At 32.8% G+C, this 21,563-nt stretch overlaps 1 protein-coding gene across 3 annotated transcripts; it reads left to right on the top strand.

Annotated features, from left to right (window-relative positions):
• The first annotated feature begins 379 nt into the window (after window positions 1-379).
• On the top strand, window positions 380-20,951 carry LOC106669981 (metastasis suppressor protein 1). 3 transcript variants are annotated; one of them, XM_014399914.2, is made up of 14 exons: window positions 380-914; window positions 8,640-8,701; window positions 8,924-8,997; window positions 9,056-9,140; window positions 9,655-9,746; window positions 9,836-10,074; window positions 12,023-12,130; window positions 12,256-12,438; window positions 12,999-13,112; window positions 16,854-17,034; window positions 17,093-17,353; window positions 17,427-17,569; window positions 17,771-17,885; window positions 19,610-20,951. In XM_014399914.2, exons 1-14 carry the CDS (start codon window positions 840-842, stop codon window positions 20,317-20,319), a joined length of 2,442 nt encoding a protein of 813 aa, XP_014255400.1. In that variant the 5' UTR covers window positions 380-839; the 3' UTR covers window positions 20,320-20,951. The 3 variants fall into 3 exon arrangements, with proteins under 3 accessions (XP_014255400.1, XP_014255401.1, XP_024082152.1); XM_024226384.1 differs by lacking the exon at window positions 380-914 and adding an exon at window positions 1,716-1,801; XM_014399915.2 differs by lacking the exon at window positions 12,999-13,112.
• Window positions 20,952-21,563: the final 612 nt, after the last annotated feature.

Here is a 21,563-nt window from a genome sequence, read left to right as displayed (position 1 = left end):
CTGAATGTATGAATAAATGTAACTTTGTGGGTTTTAATGTAACACCTTATTTGTTCACTAAATAATTACATGAAACGTATTACTGAATCGTTGTTTATTTTCAAAAGAAGGTTTTAATTAGAAAATAAAATTATAGTACAGAAAAAAAAAATACTAAAAAACCAAGCGTGTGAAAGTACAATTGCACGTGCAAGTGTGTAAAGAAGTCTCGCAACATGACGTCACGCCGTTGTTTTGTTGTTAAAGAAGTTTCGTCAATCCGACAAGACGCACGTAGAGTACGTTTTAAATCATTTTGAAATCGTCAAAATGACTTTTTTCGAGGTGCCGATTTATAAGAAATCATTGTGAACGGATTGAGAAGATTTACGTCCGGGATTGTGAGACGATCGAATGGGCAACGGCGGGATCGGATTGGCCGGGGCTTCGCTCCTCCAATGAGAAATCTTTACAGAATTAATGATTTGGTAGCGCAGCGGAGGGGATGCGAAACAGCCTCTCGTCTCATTTCCTGCTTATCCTTTGTTTACCATCGAGTGTTTGTTGTTTTTTTCAGTTTTGGATCTAAGCTCGGTCGACTATCTTCTGGTAGAATGAGTTATCCCGCATTTTTCCACATCGATTTCCGCCTGAAAAAAAATCCGCTCGTATGATGTGGTTTTATTTATCGATTTTTTTCAAAAATCTCTTAACTGTTTGAAAAAAATTTTCGGTCGGTTTTTTTTTATGGTTCGACTGATAAGACGCGAGTGAACAGGTTGTTTATCGCCCTTGCTGTCCTCGTGTAGAGGAAAATTTTCGTCCAAAAACGTCAAATAGTGCATAAAGAATATTTTACGATGGAGGGATGTGGGATGGAAAGGGAGCACAGTGCTCTAGGCGGCCTCTTTAACCAGATCGTCACAGATATGAAAGTAAGTGTAAATTTTTTAATTTTTTTATTATTCTTTTATTACAGGCAAAATTTATTTTAACTCTCAACCGCACAAGGTAAAACTCGAAGCGAACAAACGACGATTTTTTTCCACCATGAGCTCATTTCAATGATTGTTTATACAATAAGTCCCGCACTCATCAGAGTTGCTCCATATTCGGCTTGACGCGTTTTTTTTCTCGTTTCGTTTTTGTCGAACGTGACCACGTCCAATTTTCTTGGTGACACCGAACGAAAAAACAAACCACTCCAAAAATAAACTTGACCCAAAGAAGGCGATTTACAATTTGCACAATTATTTATAATTCAACCCGACCAGGCACTTTTCTGCCCCATGAACGTGAGATAAATTGGACTTTCTGCCAAAATTGCGACACCCTCTACAAAGCCCATCCACTCTGACAATGAAATTTTAAACTTTAAGTCCTAAGACAAAAAATATAATGATTTCATGTATCACGGTATTAAATAATAATATAATATATATAACATATTACATATTATAATAAAATAGTAATAAATATGTAATAACGACAGTTATGTAATAAACATTATCAGATGTTAATCACAGATGTTGAAATTGTAATCTTTCCTATTTTTTATTCCCATTATCGTTTCAGACCGGCTCTGTTCAAATTTACTAATAGTTTAATTCGAAATAACCCTTTAGAGTGTTGTTTTTAACTGAGTGTAAAATATAAAATGCATTGCAAAATATTTTGAAATAAAAACTGCAATAGTTCAGAAAAAAATGAACTTCTAACACTTTTCAACTAAAAAGTTTGTTTACATGAATATCGACTGAAGTTCGGTGTCAAAAAATGGTTAACGGAATGTTTTAAAAACCTCTTCGGGGGTAAAGTAAAGGTAAAAGTATATATTTTTAATTCATCAAATGCAGTCATCCCCTTTTTGGTCCATACTGCTAAAATTGAGACAGTCGACTTCATAACGACCATCAATGGTTTGAAGAAAATGAATTTTTAACACTTTTGAATTAAAACGTTTGTATAGTGTACAATAGATCGAGTTTGGTGTCAAAAAGGTTTTTTCTAAGGCTTGGGGGTCGAATAAGAATTTTAAAAATCCTTTTTTCTTTGGTGACCTATATTAATCTCTTGTGGAACCCCTATAAATGGCAACTATACCTTGGACTTCCACTTTGTAGTGCACTTTTAACTGTAAGTACTGTCCTCGTCCCCTTGCGCACCTTTTATTGCCGTGAGAATCACATTACTGAAGTGGTTGTACCATAATTTGGATAATGCTTCACATTCACAAAGTTTATGTGCTGATGTCTCTGGTTCCTCCTGACAGAGTGGTATGTTTCTAACTCTACTTTTCTTATCTTTAGGTGGTAGTTACAAGGGCCAGTATAGAGGCCTATGATTTTCTTTCACCTTCCTTGAGTGTATTGCACTGAACTAAGGAAGTAGGCAAGTACAATAAGCCAGAAAGTTGCATTGCTTGGGGAACATAAAATCACACTTCCTATCCATATTCTTCATCGTGTAGGTCTATTATGGAACAATGCACTTTATACGGCTCCTCTTTATGCACTTCTCTTGGTGTGAAAATTACCTCACTGAAGTTGACTATATAAGACTTACTAGTGTCTCAAATACATAAAGGGTATGTCCTGTTTCTCGTTTCTCTTTACATTAAGCATGTTTCTATCTTTACTTTGCCCATCTTCTTTAGGTGGTAATTCAGAGCCCTTCTGCCTCAAATCTTGCCTGCTGAGGGAGAGTAAGTTCCTTCGCATTTCTTTTTAAGAGATTTATAAATCTTTTAGCTTGCCTGGCACTTTTGTCCAGTGCTTGGGTAAAAATAAAATGTGACAGATCCTTTCAAATAAAATCAGCTAAAAATAGTTTGGAAGAACAAAAATCTAAAAATGAATAGTGGAAACAAGGAGGCCTTTATACTGGTCATTGCACATTTTTTTACCATCGTAAAAATGGAAAAAACCAGCTGATTCAGCCATGAAGCAGCAGATTGGAACATATTTTATGTAACTCCAAAGCATCTGCCCGGAAATACAGCCATTTTGGAAAGGTAATAAAAGGGACGTAGACACATAGGGAAAAAAAGGAACCCAGCAAATTTTCAATTCGGTTATTAAAGAAATAAAGAAAATTTTATATACCATTTTTGTTAATCTCTTGGTTTTTGACAATGCTGAATAGGTTATTCATTTTGAACACAATGGGTTCATTGTTGAATAGCATAGAAGGCTGATATTGTTTATGAAGGGAATGAAATCACTACAAATCAGATATTGCACTTAGGAATATGTCCACTATCAACAAATGGCATTTCAGAATGGTTGATTCATAAAACAGAGATTACAAATCCCAAATCTCACTTAAATCCGTCCATGATCAATTATCTGCAAGTGCCATACAAATACTGGTTTTTAATAGTACTGGCAACATCCATAGTGAATAACATATATGAAGCAAATTTTCATCGATCTGATGATGATGAGGGTACTAGAAAGTTTTGTATTTACCTGTGGACTACAGCTTTTTGGCATGTTTCAAAACCGGTAATTCGTGAGTCCTTTCTGTATAAATTGGGTATAAAATTGGTTTTAGGGTGGCCAAGGCAGCTTGGAAAATTTGTACTGAGTTCGGTGATGAAACAATAAGTTCGCACTGCCCAAAAGTTGTTAAAAAGTGTAAAAAAAGAAATCTACCAAAGTCAAAGCATCACCTTTGATAATCAGTAACAAATCATGATTTTTGGTGTGTATAATTATATAACTTTTCTCTCATTTAATACCAGGTAACCAGAAAAATTCATGCAGGTTTAATAACTGTCACAATTAAAATTAATTAAGGGAAAATAATAACAAGTTCCTATGCTCTTATAAAAGTTTGCGTCCCTGGACTTAAATAAATAAATTCAGCTAATTTTCATGTTGGTGATTATCAAACTCCAGATTGCACATATGATTGTCCGTTACTAAGAAAAGTTGAAAGCCAGATGGAGCCACGTCTGGAGAGTACAGTGTCTTGTAGGAGTTCCCAACTGAGCTTCCCCCGATTATAGTTCTTGCTGTATGAGGTCTTGTTTTGATGAAAACTTATACCTTTATTGTTCATGAGAGCAGGCTGTTTCTGGGCCCAAGTAAGAGATACTCACAGTTGACACAGTTGAATTAATTTCTGCGGTGATGGTCTAGCCACGTGCAACATACAATGCCTGCCGTACTCCACTAGACACAAATTTGGTGACAGCCAATGCTAAAGACTCCTGGTGTACTGTTAAATACAGTACAGGATCAATTTTTCATTGAATGTAACAACCCGGTCAAAAAACGTCTTCGCTGTGCTGTCAAACCAATGAAAAGCAAATGTTTAGACACAGACATTTGTTACCATTGGATAATTTATGAGGAAGATAACTTCTCCCAATTCATCGTCATTCAAGACATTAGGTCTACCAAACCGTTGTTCATCTTCAGTCCGATTATTCTCATTCTTTTGTACCACTTTTGGCAATGCGCTCACTCATTGTTGCATCCTGAACACAGTGCAAATTTTATGTGCTGCTTCGGCCACCCTAGTACTGAACTAAAATTTGGACAATAAGCATGTACAAAATATGGATTTTGCAGCCTTTGGAAAGAAAATATTTAATACTTTACAGCGAATTATTCAAGACACTTTTTTTATGAACTGAAACATTATCCTCTTGGTAATACCTATCCTCATATGGATATAGAAATGTTGATTAGCAGTATTAAAACAATAGCAAATAAAAAAACCACAATATTCTGAATAAGGTTCTATTAGTGAAAATGTTGTGCTTTGAAAGTATAATAAATAAATTTTCTTCTTCTTCCTTGTTTATTGTTAAATGTATGACAGAAAATTAAACATATTTAATCTAATCTTTTGCAACAATGAAACAAAATATCATTAACTCTTTCAGTCTTGCATGACAATACAGTTTTTGAGTTGTATGTTTCTTTTTGTTCCTGAATTCTATTTTACTGTCACTACATATCATGATAATATGTAAATTGTATATAGGTAAATGGTATGGAAATAAAATGTTTCAGTACTATACTATCTTCAGTTCAAGGAATCATCATGAGTGATCAGACTGCTGATATACAACCTTTTATAAGAAGCATAACTATTTATATCGTAATATATCATCATATTTTGAAAATATAAAATTCGAGAATAAATAAAATAAAATAATTTAAAAAAAAACCATCCACATCAAATAAATATTTCAACAAAAAACACAATGAATTTTAGTACCTGGACACATAGGTCTGGAAAGGAACGAAAAAGCGGACAATGTGGCCGAACTTAACCACCGCAATCTGGCCCTCTGACACAAAATATGCAATAGAAAGCATGATTAAGAGAAGTGGCAGCGTCGGTGGGCTGGGTTAGTAGAGAAGCACTCACATATCAAGATCACTGTTGATAAGTGTCCCTCGACCTCTGATTTGTTGAAGTGAGTTCATCCTCACCCTATAAGAATAGGCCATGTGAGGCTGACACACAGACGCTTAGTTCTAGGCCCAAGCCCGCGTATGTGACAGGCACAGAGAAAGGTTGCACGATGTGTCCCACCTAATAGAAGGATGAAATTCCTTGGCTCCATATAGACGGAATGTTATCCGATATGAGTATTGTTCTTGAGACTGGCAATGAGTATCTGATCCCCTGTTCAGATCCTTGGAGGAAACAGGGTTGTTTTATTGTACATAGTATTGATATTTTTGTGCCACCAATATGTATTGAGAGTGAATGTATTTATTAGCATAAATGTGTTGTGTGAGAGGGTTGATGCAGAATATTGAGTTGACACTCAATTAAGTTAGTTATAACAATATTATTATAAGTAGGCCCATTTATTGTTGGCAAAGTGTAAAGAGTGATGGAAGAATATCGTGTACTTCACCACTCTGAGTAAATTGTATGTAGATAGGAAAGAATGTATTTAAGAATGAGTTTGAGTGTGAGAGGGTTTGGATCTAGGAACTGATTGCGTTGGGGGATGAAATGTGTGAGTGTGATTCTCGAGGCCTGCTGGTAATTTATTGTAAATTACACAAAACCTCGAATTACCGATGGACTGTGAGAAAAGAAAAGCTCAACTCATACACACATGTGTGTACGTACATGCGTGCACATATTTGAGCTTAAATATAATGCTTATAAATCAGCAACAGTCATCACGAAGGGATTCTATATAAATTATTTTAAGTATTAATAATTTACTTTTACCATGTTTAAGTTGTATCGTAAAGGTTGAATTATATTTTGACGCAAAAGTTGCAATCTTATTTAAATAGTACAGTCTATTTATTTGATAACTAAATTATTGATAGCATTTCTGCTCTTGATTCATTTTAAAAAAATTAAGAATTAAAAGAAAATGCATAATGAACTTTAAAAAATATCAAGTTATTTAAAACCCTTGACCCAAATCCACTGTGTGTCAATTTAAAAATATAAATGAACACCAGAAAACTGTGGTAAGACGAAAAAAGAACAAACCTATTTAGCCATGGTTAAAATTAAAATTAAAAGGGGGTCTTTGCATGTTTATATTTAAAATTGAAACAATTCTATAAGACGATCACAGCCCTTTTCTCTTGGAGCTGAAAATATTTGGAATATATTAAATCAAAAATTTTCTTTATTCATTTCATAGATATTTCTTGATATGAACATTTCATGGTAAATAATGTTTTTTTGTTGCTCTTATTCATTTTGTACATGTAATTCCACTCCTTAAAAGGTTGAATAAATGTTGAAATATCAGTTGTACCCGTTTAACTTATATGGAATTTTGTTTGTTGCCACAAATAAACACACTTAAACTCAATTAGTTAGTATTAAACAAAGAATAAGGAAAAAAGGCTTTTTTTAAATTTGATCTTGAATTTTGTTAGACTTTGTATCACAATTGCTATCAGATAGAAAGAATAAATATACTTTGTAACATTATCCCTTTGTAGTAGTATAATCATAGCAAGATTCATTTCATTCATCATGGTTTCATTTATTTTAACGAAAATGATTCAAACATGATAATAATAAAATAAACTTAGACAAAATTTATGTGATGTATTCATAAATTTAATTGTATCTTAATTGTGAGATTTTCGGATGAGATCTGAAATGCCATTAACCTCTAACCTTTAGTTTACTCTTGTATATATTGGCTAAATATTACCTATTAAACCTTAGGTTGGTTATAGTCTTTGTATAAAAGGCGATGAAAGAAAACCAAGTAGTGGTGTGATTGGTGTATTATGTATGTATCTCTAATCATCCTGACTTCTGAGGATGCAACAGTTACAGCATTGACACGACTCGTCACTAGAATGGTTCATATCCTCGAACTCAACGTACTTCCAAACGGGCTTTTTAGCAGTAGAGAAACAAAACTCATCCTAACCACAAATATATACATAATACACCAATCACACCACTACTTGGTTTTCTTTCATCGCCTTTTATACAAAGACTATAACCAACCTAAGGTTTAATAGGTAATATTTAGCCAATAAATACATTAACTCAGATTGTTCTTTAGACAAAAAAATGGTCACTATTTTCTTTACATTTAAAAAAAGAGAAAAAATAAGAAGAGGGTTAGTAACTTGTTGCTGTGCTCAAGAAAGATATACCATATCAGCAAGCTTACTTCTTTATAGAGCCAGGCATGGTGCCATTCCATTATGGTTAAGCTACTTTTTACTGTAGCTTGGGCACATATTTCATTTTATATTATTATTTATGTTAACTTTATTTTTTTCTTGTAGCTGTAAAAAAATAAATAGAAATAAAACTTATATCTCTGTTTATGTGGTTAAAGAAAACTTGTTAATAATTATAGCGTAGAATTGACTATTTCTAAAATTTTACATGAAATATTTCGTTATTTGAATGGAGGTGATTCTTCCCCAATTATCCAAGCAATATAGAGTTCTATGGGGCAGTGTGTATATAATGGCTTCATCCTCAATTATCCCAAGCAATATTGAGTTCTATGGGGTATGCATGTAATTTATTAACGTGATTGGAGCGGCTTCTTTCTAAATTACCTCAAGCAATGTTGAGTTCTATAGCGCAGTGTGAGTGGAGTGGCATCTTCCTGAATTACCCCAAGCAATAGAGTTCTATGGGGGCAGTGTGAATGTAATTTATTAATGTGTGGTGTTTAGTGACCGTTAAGTAATGATTATTTGGAGTTGGTGAGGTACAGTCTGGTGTGGCACTCAACACGACACAATAATGACACATCTATATAGAAAACAAACAGCCCTGAAGATGATCACAATAAAGATCCAGTCTTTGGCACGATAAAGAAAATTTTTTTCTAAGCCTATGTCACACCAGATCACATATCATGATCTCCAAATAATCAGTAATTTATTAATATGAATGAAGCGACTTCTTCCTCAGTTATCCTAAAAAATATTGAGTTCTATGGGGTGTGAATATAGTGAATAGAGGGAGAGACATCTCCCTAATAAACATGATTATAATTTGGATGTAGTGCCATAAAATGAATTAATAGGAATAAAATGCAAAAAGGACAGAAAAAAAAAACAGCAAAGGAAAGGGCTGGCATTTACCAATGTGGTGTGCTGGCCCTGAAATTATCCACAATATATATAGTGTTGTTATTACAAATAAAAAATTATATTTTTTTTTTGCAGAATGGTACACCATTATGGGAAGATCTTGTAGTGAAAGCAACAAAACTTCATTCATGCTTAAGGTTGGTAAAAACAAATAAATTATTTGCATGCATATTTATGATAATTGCACCTTTTAACTGATTGATCTTGCAATAACATAGATTTTAATAAAAAGATAGCCAAGTATTTTTTTCTTCAAAAGTAATGAAGTTGATTTTTTATCAGTTTCTTTTATATATTTTTTTTTTGTTTAAAATCACTTGGAATAATAATAATCAGGCTTTTTACTGATTTTTTTACAGAGCAACATTGAACGCAATATCGTCTTACTTAGACGCATTTCAAAAAATAGCAGATGCTGCTACCAATACCCGAGGTATTTAGTATTTAGCATTTACCTTTTCTGAATAAACATGTCATATTTATTATTTTAGGAGCCACTAAAGAAATTGGTACTGCATTAACAAGGATATGCTTACGACATAAGGCTGTAGAAGCTAGAATGAAGACGTTTACTAGGTAATAAATTTTAAATAATTCATGAATTAATTAAAACTGAAAGGAAAAAAAAATAGTGGTCACTCTTAGTTTACTTTTTTGTTAAATTTATTTTGTGTACTAACTTAGATGTGTTGTATGTGGAAAAAATAAATAATATGATGTTTTTCAATATTTTCATTACTTTTATTTATTTATTTATTTTTCTTATTTTTAAAATACTTTTTTGCCACTGTGGTTTTTACAAATTCAGCTAGAATTGTTATGTTAGAGAGCATTTCTTCATTTTGAACAGCAGTGATAGGTAAGAAATGTTATGAGGCATTGTAAATTTTGTATTGTTTGAATATTAAACAATCAATGCAGGCACATAAAAAATAGAAAAATTATGATTCTACCTGTTAAAAAAGTCAGGGTGACCACTTTTTACACCTCATTTTTAAATTAGTTTGTTAAGAGATAAGATTCTTGAAAAGATCTATTACTAAAATGTTATAATTTATCCATTTGATAAGATTTTGTGTGTTGGTTTTAGTGCTATTATGGACTGCCTTGTAGTACCACTTCAAGAAAAGCTTGAAGATTGGAAAAAAGTTCTTATAAATTTAGACAAAGAACATAGTAGGGGTGAGAAAAATATTCACTTAATGAAGTTAGAAAATAATTTATATCCACTGAGTTTGTTTTATTTTTTCACATTTTAATTGTTCTTTTAGATTACAAACGTGCTAGAACTGAACTTAAGAAACGTTCCACTGACACTTTAAGACTGCAGAAAAAAGTGAAAAAAGGTAGTAAAGGCAGTGATCTCCAAAGGAGAGTCGAGTGTTCTCTGCAAGACATGAACGAAAGGAAGCAGGTTTTGGAAGATATTGAGAAAAAAGCTGTGAGATCGGCACTGATCGAAGAGAGAAGCCGGTACTGTCTTCTTGTCGCTTTCTTGAAACCAGTAGTGGTGAGTTCCATTATATAATGTATATCATTTTTTTAACTTACACACTTTATTATGGCAAAATGTAATAATGAAAGCAAGTAAATTGATAGTTGTAATAAAAGTATAACTGAGTTTTTTAGTAATAGGTTAAAAAAAGGTTGAAAGGAAGTGCTAACAGAAATAAATTCTGTTAGTGCTTTTTTATTGTACTTTCTGTGCAAACTGTCCCTCTGCAGCATATCTCAAGCTCTCCATGTTTTCCCATCATCCCTTGATGAATTTAATGTCCATTTTATTTCAGCCTCATAACCTTCTGGTCCCCATAACCTTATTTCCCTTCCTAACTGACCTCCATTTGATATAGTTTCTTCTTTTTAGATTTTTACCCAACTCACTTCCATTATAGGTGTATTCATACTGTAGCAGTTGCTAGTGATGGGATACCTGTAAAACTTATCAAAGTATGTATCCCATTTATCCTTCCTATCCTTCTTCATATCTACAGTATTTAATTATATTTTTCCAAAATAAAGAAAGCAGGCAATTGTGATTGAAACCCCTGAATAAAATTCCTAATACCACCTCCGCTAATAATTTCCATTATCCTTCCTAAACCTTGCTAAACCCCTTGAAAAATTAGTATATTTACAAATGTCTTCTTACTTAGAAACATCAAACCTCCTTGTCCCACTCCAATCTGGTTTTCATCCTGCTTTTTCCACACAGTCTACTACTGTCCTAAAAATCTGACTGACATAAGACGACTCTTGACCAAGGTAAAATTACAATTGTTCTCCTGGACTAAAGCCTGTAATGTGGTTGCAATTAAACTGGAGGCATTGGCCCAGCAGAAAGCTTGGCCCGAAGGGCAGCCTCAAATTGATAAAAATAAATAAAATAAAGTAAAAAAAATTATGTATATATAAAATGGAAAACTGAAACAAATTGTAATTGATCTTTCCAACACACTTTGGCATATTCAAAGATAATCATCAAGGAAAACTATTAGTGGAGCTATGACACAATAATCGAAAGTTTGATAGCAAAAGATCAACTGGCTTAAGACAATGTATAAAAGTTTAATAGACGCTGATGTTGCAAAATTTAACTAGCGTATTTTCCAGAAAAGGGCACATTTTTGTTTAATCACCTCTAATTTTGAGAACTCCATCCTTGCTTCGTTCCAATCAGTATCCATCCCAAATAATTTCCCATCCTCTCCCCAGCCCATCACTTCAGGAGTCCCTCAAGGTTCAAGTGTCTCAGTTTCTCTTTTTTGGTGCTACATTAACAACTTTCCTAATTCATAAATATTGCTCCTACCATCTTCATACAGACAACTCCCAAATTTACCTTTCCTTTCCACTTTTTGACTTACATGCTGCAATTTTAAGAATTCACGATGACTTAAATTCAATTCCTGGGCGACTGAAAATGGGCTCAACGTTGGTGTAGAAAATTCCCAGGCTATTCTGGTTAGATCCCGTTCCCTCCTACGATCCTTACCTTTTATTCTGTGTACAGGGGTCTCACTGGGGAATTGGATGATAGACTTAAGCGCTTTACCTTGGACTCCCCAAGGAGGTTCCCACATGATGAGTATGTACTCTAGCTTGAAGTGGTTATATCCTTCCCACCCGTTAGACACGAGTTAGATAAGGTTCTATTATATAGTTTTGCTATACAAGAGGTCTTCAAGCCTCTGAATAAAGTTTATTGTTTCTTCTTCAGTATTTCTTTAAAATGTAAATGGGAAATAATTTTATTCCGGTACAATGATTTGTGTCTGTTATACCATCTTTTCATCCTCCTTTTTGACCTTATAATATCCCTTACTTAGAGCAAGTGTTGATTGGGCATTTTTTTATTATAACAAATTTTATTGTTCTGACTTTATTTTTTAGGAACAGTAACTAATGAACAGACAAGGGACAAAATTAATGCTGTTATGTACAATTTTTATTTGTAGGATGAGGAAGTTGCTATGCTCTCTGAGCTTTCCCATTTACAAGAAGTAGTTGACCAACTTGAAAAACACACATCAGATCCACATTCGTTGCCTCCTGCAAGTGAACAAGTAAGACATTTAATTATTTTCTCTATAAATACTAGTGTAACACTAATCTAAAGTGGAGAAAAAATAAACCAGGTCACCCAGTAATAAGTATTAAATCTTATTTACAAAAAAAAATTTTTTTGCAGGTCATTAGTGATCTCAAAAGCAGTGAAGGTTGGACGTTTCAAACTCCTCCCAGCAGCCCGGGCTCTCTTGGCTCAAGAAAATCAAGCATGTGTAGCATATCGTCGTTAAATAGCTCGTCTAGCGGAAGTTCTAAGTCTCACCATTCGCCAAGCCATCCTTACTGGCATCGTTCCTTATCTCAGGTACATCTGATTATTTTTTGTTTTAAAATTACAAAAATAAAACGGCTTAACTTTCTGTAGTCATACTGTTTCACTTTATTTCTGTTATGCTGTATTGTTTTGAAATAATTGTGAGATTTGTGTCTATGCATGGATATGTATCTTGGAGATTAAATTTAGAATTGCTTATTTTTTTCTAAAAAACTTGGTATATTTTCACTTTACCTTTTCTTCAATTTGTTTTGCACCAAAAAACAAACAAACATTGTTTCTAGCAACAGGAAGTTGTTTTAACCTTTTGATCAGCATGAAATAAGAAATTATATACTTAAATTAAAATATAATCTATTTTTAAGTTATTTATTGAAAGAGATAAATTATTATTTAATGAATATTAGTATTTAAAGACTATCATATATTTATAATAAATTATTTGTTTTAATGAAATTTTACATTTTTATTGCTTATTTCTAATATTGAATAAAGTAAATTAAAAAAAAAAAGATTAGCTTTATAAGATTTATCTGTAGAATTGCATTGATTTGTTGCTGTGACCATGTGTAGTATTGTTGTTGTGTTAGCATACAACTAAGTCAATTGGGCGAGCAATTATCCTTGGCATGAGCAGTGTTTCTTCTCAGGATTCGGGTTTTACATCACAAGATGCCTTGTTCCCTGCCGCATATTCATTGAAGGTATGTTAAATCTTTTGAAATTACCAATATTGAGATTGAGAGTTTTAACACCGTGTATTTTTAAATTTTATAATACACTGAGAGGCAAAAAAAGTGTCCACCTTTGATTTTTTAATTTTATTAAAAAAAAAAATAATAGTAAATACTTGCAATCATTATAATTTTCATTTTGTGTTGTTTATTGGATATTTCTAAAGAATAGCTAAATAAAAAATTAAACCGAGTAAAAACAATTGTACCAAAAATGTTGCTATGAAGAACAATGAAGAAAATATTCAATTCGTTACTGAGTATTTCCTCCTCTTGCATTGATCACCGCTTGCATTTGACATGGTATCGATTTTATGATGTTTTGAATGTAATGCTGTGGAATATTTTCATACTCCTCCAACAGTGCCATTCCTAAGTCGTGCAAATTCTCTGGCATCACTGGGCGATTTTGTACCCTCTTTGACAACTCCTTCCAAAGGTGTTCGATAGGGTTTAATTTGGGACTACATGCTGGCCACTACAAATGTTTAACTAGCAATGTTCCTAGCTGTGTGGGGCCTTGAATTGTCATGCGTAAAAATAAAACCGTTTCCAATTAAAAATGCCTGCCCAAACCACAACACCACCATAGATTCTCCAGAGTGAAAATGTTGCGGGGATATATCGCTCTCCTGTTCTTCTCCAAACCCTCTCTCGGCCATCAGAAGACCTCAAACTAAACCTTGACTTATCCGAAAACAAAATTAAAGTCCAATCTTGCTCAGACCAATTGATGTGATTCCTTGCGAAACTTACCGAGCTGTTCTGTACCTTGTCAGAAGTTCTGAGCCAGTGGCAGGTCTTCTCGCATGTACTCCAGCTTTTGGAAATCTCCGCCTTGCATATGAAATAGTTGTTTGATCTCAACAGTGGTGGATTGTCGATTACAGAGTACATTTGAAACATTAAAACGATCATCTCTCTGACATGATGACAACCTGATCCATGCCTTCTTGAGTAACCTCCTATTGGCAATGGAGAACCTTTTGGACAATTGTCTGGGAATGTTAAGCACCCTGGCCACATATGGTTGACTTCGTCTGTCATCCAACAAGGCTATGATTCTAGCCGAATCTGTATCTATACCTAAAACCACCACTCAAACATATTTGAAACTTAAAAACCAACAAAGAAAAGATTGTCTATTCAAAAATTTATTTACAAAATCCAATTGTAAACACAAGCGTGATATTTTATCTGTTTTATTTATCTCTAATTTTTTAAAATGGACCAAATGTAAGATAATCAAGTGTAGTTTAATAATAACCATTAAAACTAGCCTGTCTAATGTTTGTAATTACTATTAAAACTACAAAAATCTTTATTCAAATTTTTAAAACTAAACATCAGTACATAATTTGGATTTCACAGTTAAAATGCAAAATGAGATTTGACTATAAATGCACATTTAGAAATTTGGTTTTCTCATCATTGATTGTTTTAATTATTGCATTAATAATTATATTTTATATTTAATTACATTTAAAATTTGTGTATCCACCACAAAAACATATCATAGTGTACAATTTTTTGAATCTATAATTAAGTTAAATTTCAATTTATCTAATGCCATAGTTTTTCAAATCCACTTTTATTTCTTAGTAACGTTATAACTGCTCATATTTTCTCTGCTTCAAGGTAAAACCTTAAATCATGGATGTGTAACCTAACCATACTAACACTAATCCCGAATCCTTCCTAACCTGAAAACTTACTGTACCAAATCTAACCTGTCCATAATCCTAACCTAAAATAATTGAATCATGGATATGTAACCTAATCCCTAACCACCCACACTAACCCTAATCAAAATCCCTAACCCTACAGTCCTTAACCCGAGTCTCCATGTCAATGCTCTAATCGTTGTTGCCCCGACACCCATTATTATATTTCAAAAGGTATTAATTGAATCAACCTCCCAGTCAGACAAGTTTATTTTTCTAAATTAAACATAAATTTTATTTAAAAAATGAAGAAGTAAATAGTAAGTAAATAAAGTAAGTAGTAAAAGTAAAAAAAGAAGTAAATCAAGCAATCTCTCTTCCTTAACGCAACCATGGTTTGCATTATAAATTTTCTCTTCATGGTATAACCTTAAATCATGGGCATATAATTAACCTGTTCCTAATCGTACTACACCTTACATTAACCTAGCTTACTTCACTCTTAACCTGACCCTGACTCCAATTGTAACTCTACCTAACCTTAAACGTAACTACCTGATCTAACCTAACCCTAACCCTAATCCCAACCTAAGCTAACCTGACCCAACCCAACCAATATGCACTCTTCAGCAATGTGCGAAATCGATTATGCGAAAAATAGTCAACCCAAAAAATGTGTGCATTATCCGTGTTAAAATATGTATTTACAAATGAGTGGAATTTTTTGTCTTTGTATAAATTTTTGAATCTATAATTATGTTTACTTTCAATTTATTTAAAGTTCTAATTTTTCAACTCTTCGCTGTTATTTTTTTAGTAACATAAAAAAAAAATATACAGCTTTAAATTCTTAATAGAAGAAAGATAAAGATATATTTGAGGCTGAATTACAATTTAGTAAATATTAACCATCAGTATATTTTATATTTGGGGTGTTTTTACTTTGAGTATATACATAATATCAAAAAACTTTAAATGTTCTTTTGCTGATAAATTGGCAGGTTATTACAAGTTTTCATAAATATTTTCCATTTACACCTATTGTCCTCTTCATTGACAACTGCCCAACTTGGCGTAAACCACAACTGGTTGGTAATTATTTGTGTTATGAATTTACAATTTGACCACTACAAAATTAAATGTGTCAACTGCACTCAAACAACTTAGTTAAGTCAAATACTTTTTTTTTTTGCATGCATTACATTCACATCATTTTTATTATTTGTACCAAATTGCAAATGCCAACTTAAGTAGGTTTTGTTTTTCCTGATAAGCAATCACATTGGCTTCATTCAAGCTGCCAATTATTTTTAGTCATCTATCAATAGTTCAAAGAACTTAATTATTCTATAAATTCATAGAAGTATTACGATTAGTTTTGACTTTAAAAATAATTATATTATATATTTTGCCGACTATGCTAATACAAATTAAAGATTTGGCTTTCATAATACAATCAACCACATCTTTGTTATGTGAAATAAATTTTTTAAATTTTTCTGCAAATTATTGCTTAGCTTTAATTTAAAAAATTACCTGTATATTTGTGCTGATGAATTTTTTTAATCTACATAGTAATGCTTAATTAAAGGGGTGTCATTGGTTTTGACATTGACATGGCGCTAAGGTAAAGGTCCTGGGTTCGAATCCAGCAGTCCTGCATTCAAACCAGACATACTTAGAAATGGGCTTTTTTTCAAAAACACTTGACACCCCGAGGGTTGATATCACCTCTACTGTTGCGAACCCTCTTAAAAACAGACAAAATTAAAAAAAAGTCAAATACTATTAATACTACGTTTAATGAATAAAAGTACAGCAAATTCAAATTGTTATTAATATTTTGTTGAAATGTCACTACTCAGAAATATTAAACCATTCTGTTTTTTTTTTTTTATTATAAACATGACAGTTAATCATTTACTAATTTCATGTGGCTAAAGATTATTTTCGGTTCATTTTTTTAATATTTTATTTCAAACTGATAATTGTATTTAATTACATATTTTGACTTAACCTCTGACAATAAATTGTCAAACAATTTCAGGTTCCTAGTGCTTTTGAGCAGAGCAGTGGAAGTAATGTCAGTACGCCCTGTGGTAGTGCTGGTAGTGTTAATACGACAGGAACTAACCCGACGGCCACATGGCCGAATTTACAAGAAACCCTTCAATTTGAAAGAGCAGCAACTGCAATAATGAACGAGCGTCCGCATACTATATCAACAGGTTTGAAATTTCACCTTGGGCATATAACCAGATTTCAATAATTGTATTTTTCATCTAGCTTACGAAAAGGGACACCAAAGGCCGTCATTAACAGTTTATACTTTTCACGCTCCTGAAAGTTCACTTTCACAACCTTCTAGTCCTGTGCCTACTGAAGCCAGTGGCAGTGCCACACCCATTGCATCGCCTCAGCCATCCACAATTTCATCTCGTCCGCCAATCCCTAATAGATGCTCTTCCCTTGAAAGGCCATCCCTTCCATCATCTAAAACAAGGCCGCACAATGCTTCCATCACCCAATCAGTTCTACAACATGCAGGTATCTTCTTCTTATGGTTCCATTGTATTTGTCCAATACAGAATGTAAAATACTATTAAGTAAATTTTTTTAGGAATTGAGACTTCTCAACCTATGTACGTCAACATGCATGAGTTGGCAAGCCTAGCTGCTAGCAAAGCCCAAGAAATGAACTTTCCACCACCTCCTCCACCATCACAAGAAGCACCAGCCGAAGCAAATAAAAAAAATGAAAAGGTGTGAATCACTAAAAACTATATAATTATTCAAATTCTTCCAGCTAGGAAATAAATTTTGCAATCTTTAATTACAAAAATCGTTTGAACAAAAATCTTGTAATGTATCTATTTTTCTTTTGGTCTATACAATTTATATTTTTGTTCTATGATAGTGTGTTTTATGTTTAAGATATTCATTAAATAAATTGTCTATTTTCAGAATGATACTAATGAGAAGGATGGAAGCACATCAGAAAGTTCTTTAGAGTCTTCTAGTGGTTATGGTAGCCAGATTATACAATCAGCAACACAAGAGGATAATTCCCAGAATGAAAGTAAATCCACTCTTCTTATTATTGAACATTTCTTTTATATTTTCTGATCTTTAGTTTTCAATTTGTACTTTTTGTATTTTCTTAAAGATATTTGAGTTTTTATTTTTATTTATGACATTTATTTTATTTTATTTACATCCCTCATAGAGACCATTCATTTTTTCTCCCGTTGTATCATTTGTAATAATAAGTAAATGTAAATTTCAGTTGATTTTGAAACTTTTTTTGGTTATGTAGGTTGAAAAATAATAGACTCTGTTCGAGAGCTTTTGTCAATGGATTCTAGGAGCGCAGGAAAAGTTAATTAATTGAAATCTTTTATGATAGTAGGTTGCTACATAATCATTGAAATTTTTAATCTACGATAAGAAAGTGTATTAAATGAATTATATACATGAAAAGTTACAAAACAAAAATGAAAAGACCTTTCCAGTAAGTGAAAAAGAAATTTCTTAAAAAAAAAAAAAAAAAAAATCGGGTTTAGTACCCTCTAAAGCTTATAAATACCTTTTTTATGGTAACCAAAAAATAGACATTTTTGGGCAGGACTATGGCCCAGGGCAGTTGTTTTCCCCGGTGTCTTGTTCACTTAAAAATTCATTACCTTGTAGATTGTGTCCAAATTTAACTTTATAACTTAAATTAATTAAGGTTTTTAGTTGAGGTAAAAAAACCAATGGCACGAGCGGGATTTGAACCCACGATCTTCGGCTAGATACGCCGCTGCTCTACCACTTGAGCTATCATGACCTCGATCCACTCGGACACCAACTTCCTATCTCAACCCCCATCGCGGCGTATCTAGCCGAAGATCGTGGGTTCGAATCCCGCTCGTGCCATTGACTTTTTTATCTCAACTGAAAACCTTAATTAACTGTAACATATTAATTGGTCAAGCGGACCACGAAATTAGTGAATTTATGATAACTGTAAGGTGGATTGTTTTAATTTCAGGCTATGTCATAAAAATTTAGAAAAAGTCATTACAAATGAAAAATGTAAAGGATAAAATCAATAAAAACACCTCAAACTTTGATTTTAAATCTGGTTTTAATTTGTACACACACACATAAAACAAATAAACGAGAACTGAATCAGATATACGGGAATCTCAGATATCTACTTGGACCGAAATCCACCATGAAAACACAGCAAACTAACTGTTTATGAGACACTAATTAGACTGATTTGGATTTATGAAATCGAGCTATGGGGTTCAGCCAAGCAATCCAATGTCCAAACAATCCAATTCTTTCAATCAAAAGTCCTCCATTACATCCTCAATGATCTCTTCCCACTAACCAAACCATCTTATCCACAAAGACCTTGATATCCCAATCATGGTGGACGTGATTCCACAACTCCCAATCCAAGCTTTCTTTCCACACCAATCCACTAGCTCAAGCCCTTTCTTCAACGTCCCCCTTAAAATACACCAAACTTCTCTCTGCCTAAAAAGACGATGACCTCCTAACAAAACCCTAAACCTTAAACAACAATACATTGAAAGTTCCAGCAATGGCTGGCTCCTCTCCCCCATCTCCATGCTTTGACAAGTTCAGAAAGCAATAAAAATATTTTTAAAAAACTTGAAAAAAGTTTTTTTCTTGGCTTCTAAGGTCCATTGTCTCAGAAGGACTTAAAGAATTTTTGTTGTTAAATTAAAATAATTAAACCTTTTGATTTATTTTGTTACTGAATTGATAATTGTTATATTTTTTTAGTTTACAGTACAGGGTCTTTAAGGAATTCGTTACTTAGACGTAGCTCAGTTCAAGGCCAAAAACCTCCTCCCCCCATTAGACGGACATCATCGATCTCCATGTCCATCCGAAATTCTCAAGCGAACTATGGAATATTTTCACCGGAAAATTCTGGCAGCAATGAAAGCCTTCCTCCTCCACCTGCTTATTTATTGGAAAGTTCCTATACCGAATCGTCAAAAACCAATTCACTCGAATTGTCCTCGAAGAAGGCGAGCGAGTACCAAAGGACTGCAGCAATGGGAATCGCCGCCGAACTACAGCGTAAAACAGTACAATTGACGATGAAAGAAAAGAGACTGCCAAGTGATATAAAAAATCAAAGCTGCGGCATCAGCGTCGCAGAAACAGTACGCACCCTTACAGAATTAAATCACACTCCTGCCAGTCCCGTATCCATTCGCAGGACACACAGTATGCGTTCTCAATCAGCCGATCGGAAAATAGAACCGAGCCTTATTGCCGCATTAAGCGCAAAGCTGGCCCCTGGCAGGAGACACTCTCAGGAAATGACATACGCCAAGGCCAGTAGAGTAAGACAATGGATCGCAGTTAGAACACTCCCTGATCCAACTGTTTGTCATGATTCGCTCATGGATCAAATAAAAAAAGGGACTTCTTTACGGAAAACAAGAACAGTCAATGATCGGTCAGCTCCAAGAATACATTAGAATATTTGGCAATAAACAGTATGAATGAATAGCATCCGGCCATGACGTGTAAAATATAAATTTATGGTTGATTATATAGTCGTGATATATTTAAATGGTTAACATAAATTTAATTTATTTGTAGAATTAGATTATTTTATTTCATTTATCACAATATTGACTGAATTATGCAGTCTTTTGTCTATTATTATTATTATTATTCCATTAGTTTTTATATATATAATATATATAAATTTGGTGATAATTTGAACACACTGTATGGTGACTACTTATATAATGGAATACCCTTCTACTTGGAAAAAATTGTTCATATTTGTTCATAAAAATTAAAAAATAAAAACAAAAAAAAATAAATATCAAACTAAGAAACAATTTACTTTCTAAAATATATAAACATACTAATAGCACTACAGTTCAGTGGCTACACAATAAATAAAATTGTAAATTCTTGGGCTGCCAAAATTAGACCAGTAATTTATAAGCAATTATTATTCTCAATGTAAAATTTTCAAATTTTGATTCAGACTGAATAATAACAGTTGTTGATTAAAAGTAGCTATTTTGTTTGAATAATAATTGATTGTTTTTTGTTCATTATAACTTAAACAAAAGAACTTTCCTGATGCCTTGTTGTTAAAAAAAAAAATCGTTTGGTTCATTTAATCCATGTTGTGACATTTAATTTTGTTTATGTAGACATTTGACATCCAGTACCCGTTGGTTCAAAAGTTAAAAATACAGCATTTATTCAAACAAATATAAATATGTAAAAGTGTATTTGTTTTGTTTAAATTTTACCTTAATAAATTTGTTATGTAATTACTTCTTTCATTATTGGAATTATTACTATTATTTTTTTTTAAAACGGTATTGCAGTATAATCCAACGTTTTTATTTTAAGGAAACGTTCTCCACAGGTATCTTCATATTGTACTTCCACCAATAGGATGAGGTTCTTCATAGCGATGCTTATACTTATTAACATTGATATTTTGTACCTAATTAATAGATTGTTATAGCTTGTGAATACTGTTGAATTAAAAGTCCAAAAATAAATAAATGGCTTCTAGAAGAATGGGAAATGGATCCTGCCTTGTGTAAAATGAAAATTTCAATTAAAGTTATATCAGCATATCAACAATTAGCAAATTACAGTTATTTTCATAATTTTGATAATTAGATTTTCACCTAGCTCTGCCATAAAATCAATTTAGTTTTGAAAATATTGATGTTATTGAATTTAT

Source organism: Cimex lectularius, unplaced genomic scaffold (genome assembly GCF_000648675.2).
Source record: "Cimex lectularius strain Harlan isolate CLEC.00 unplaced genomic scaffold, Clec_2.1 scaffold28, whole genome shotgun sequence".
Classification (NCBI taxonomy): Eukaryota; Metazoa; Arthropoda; class Insecta; order Hemiptera; family Cimicidae; genus Cimex; species Cimex lectularius.
Note: the sequence above shows the minus strand (reverse complement) of the source record. Positions and strands in the feature narration are given on the sequence as shown.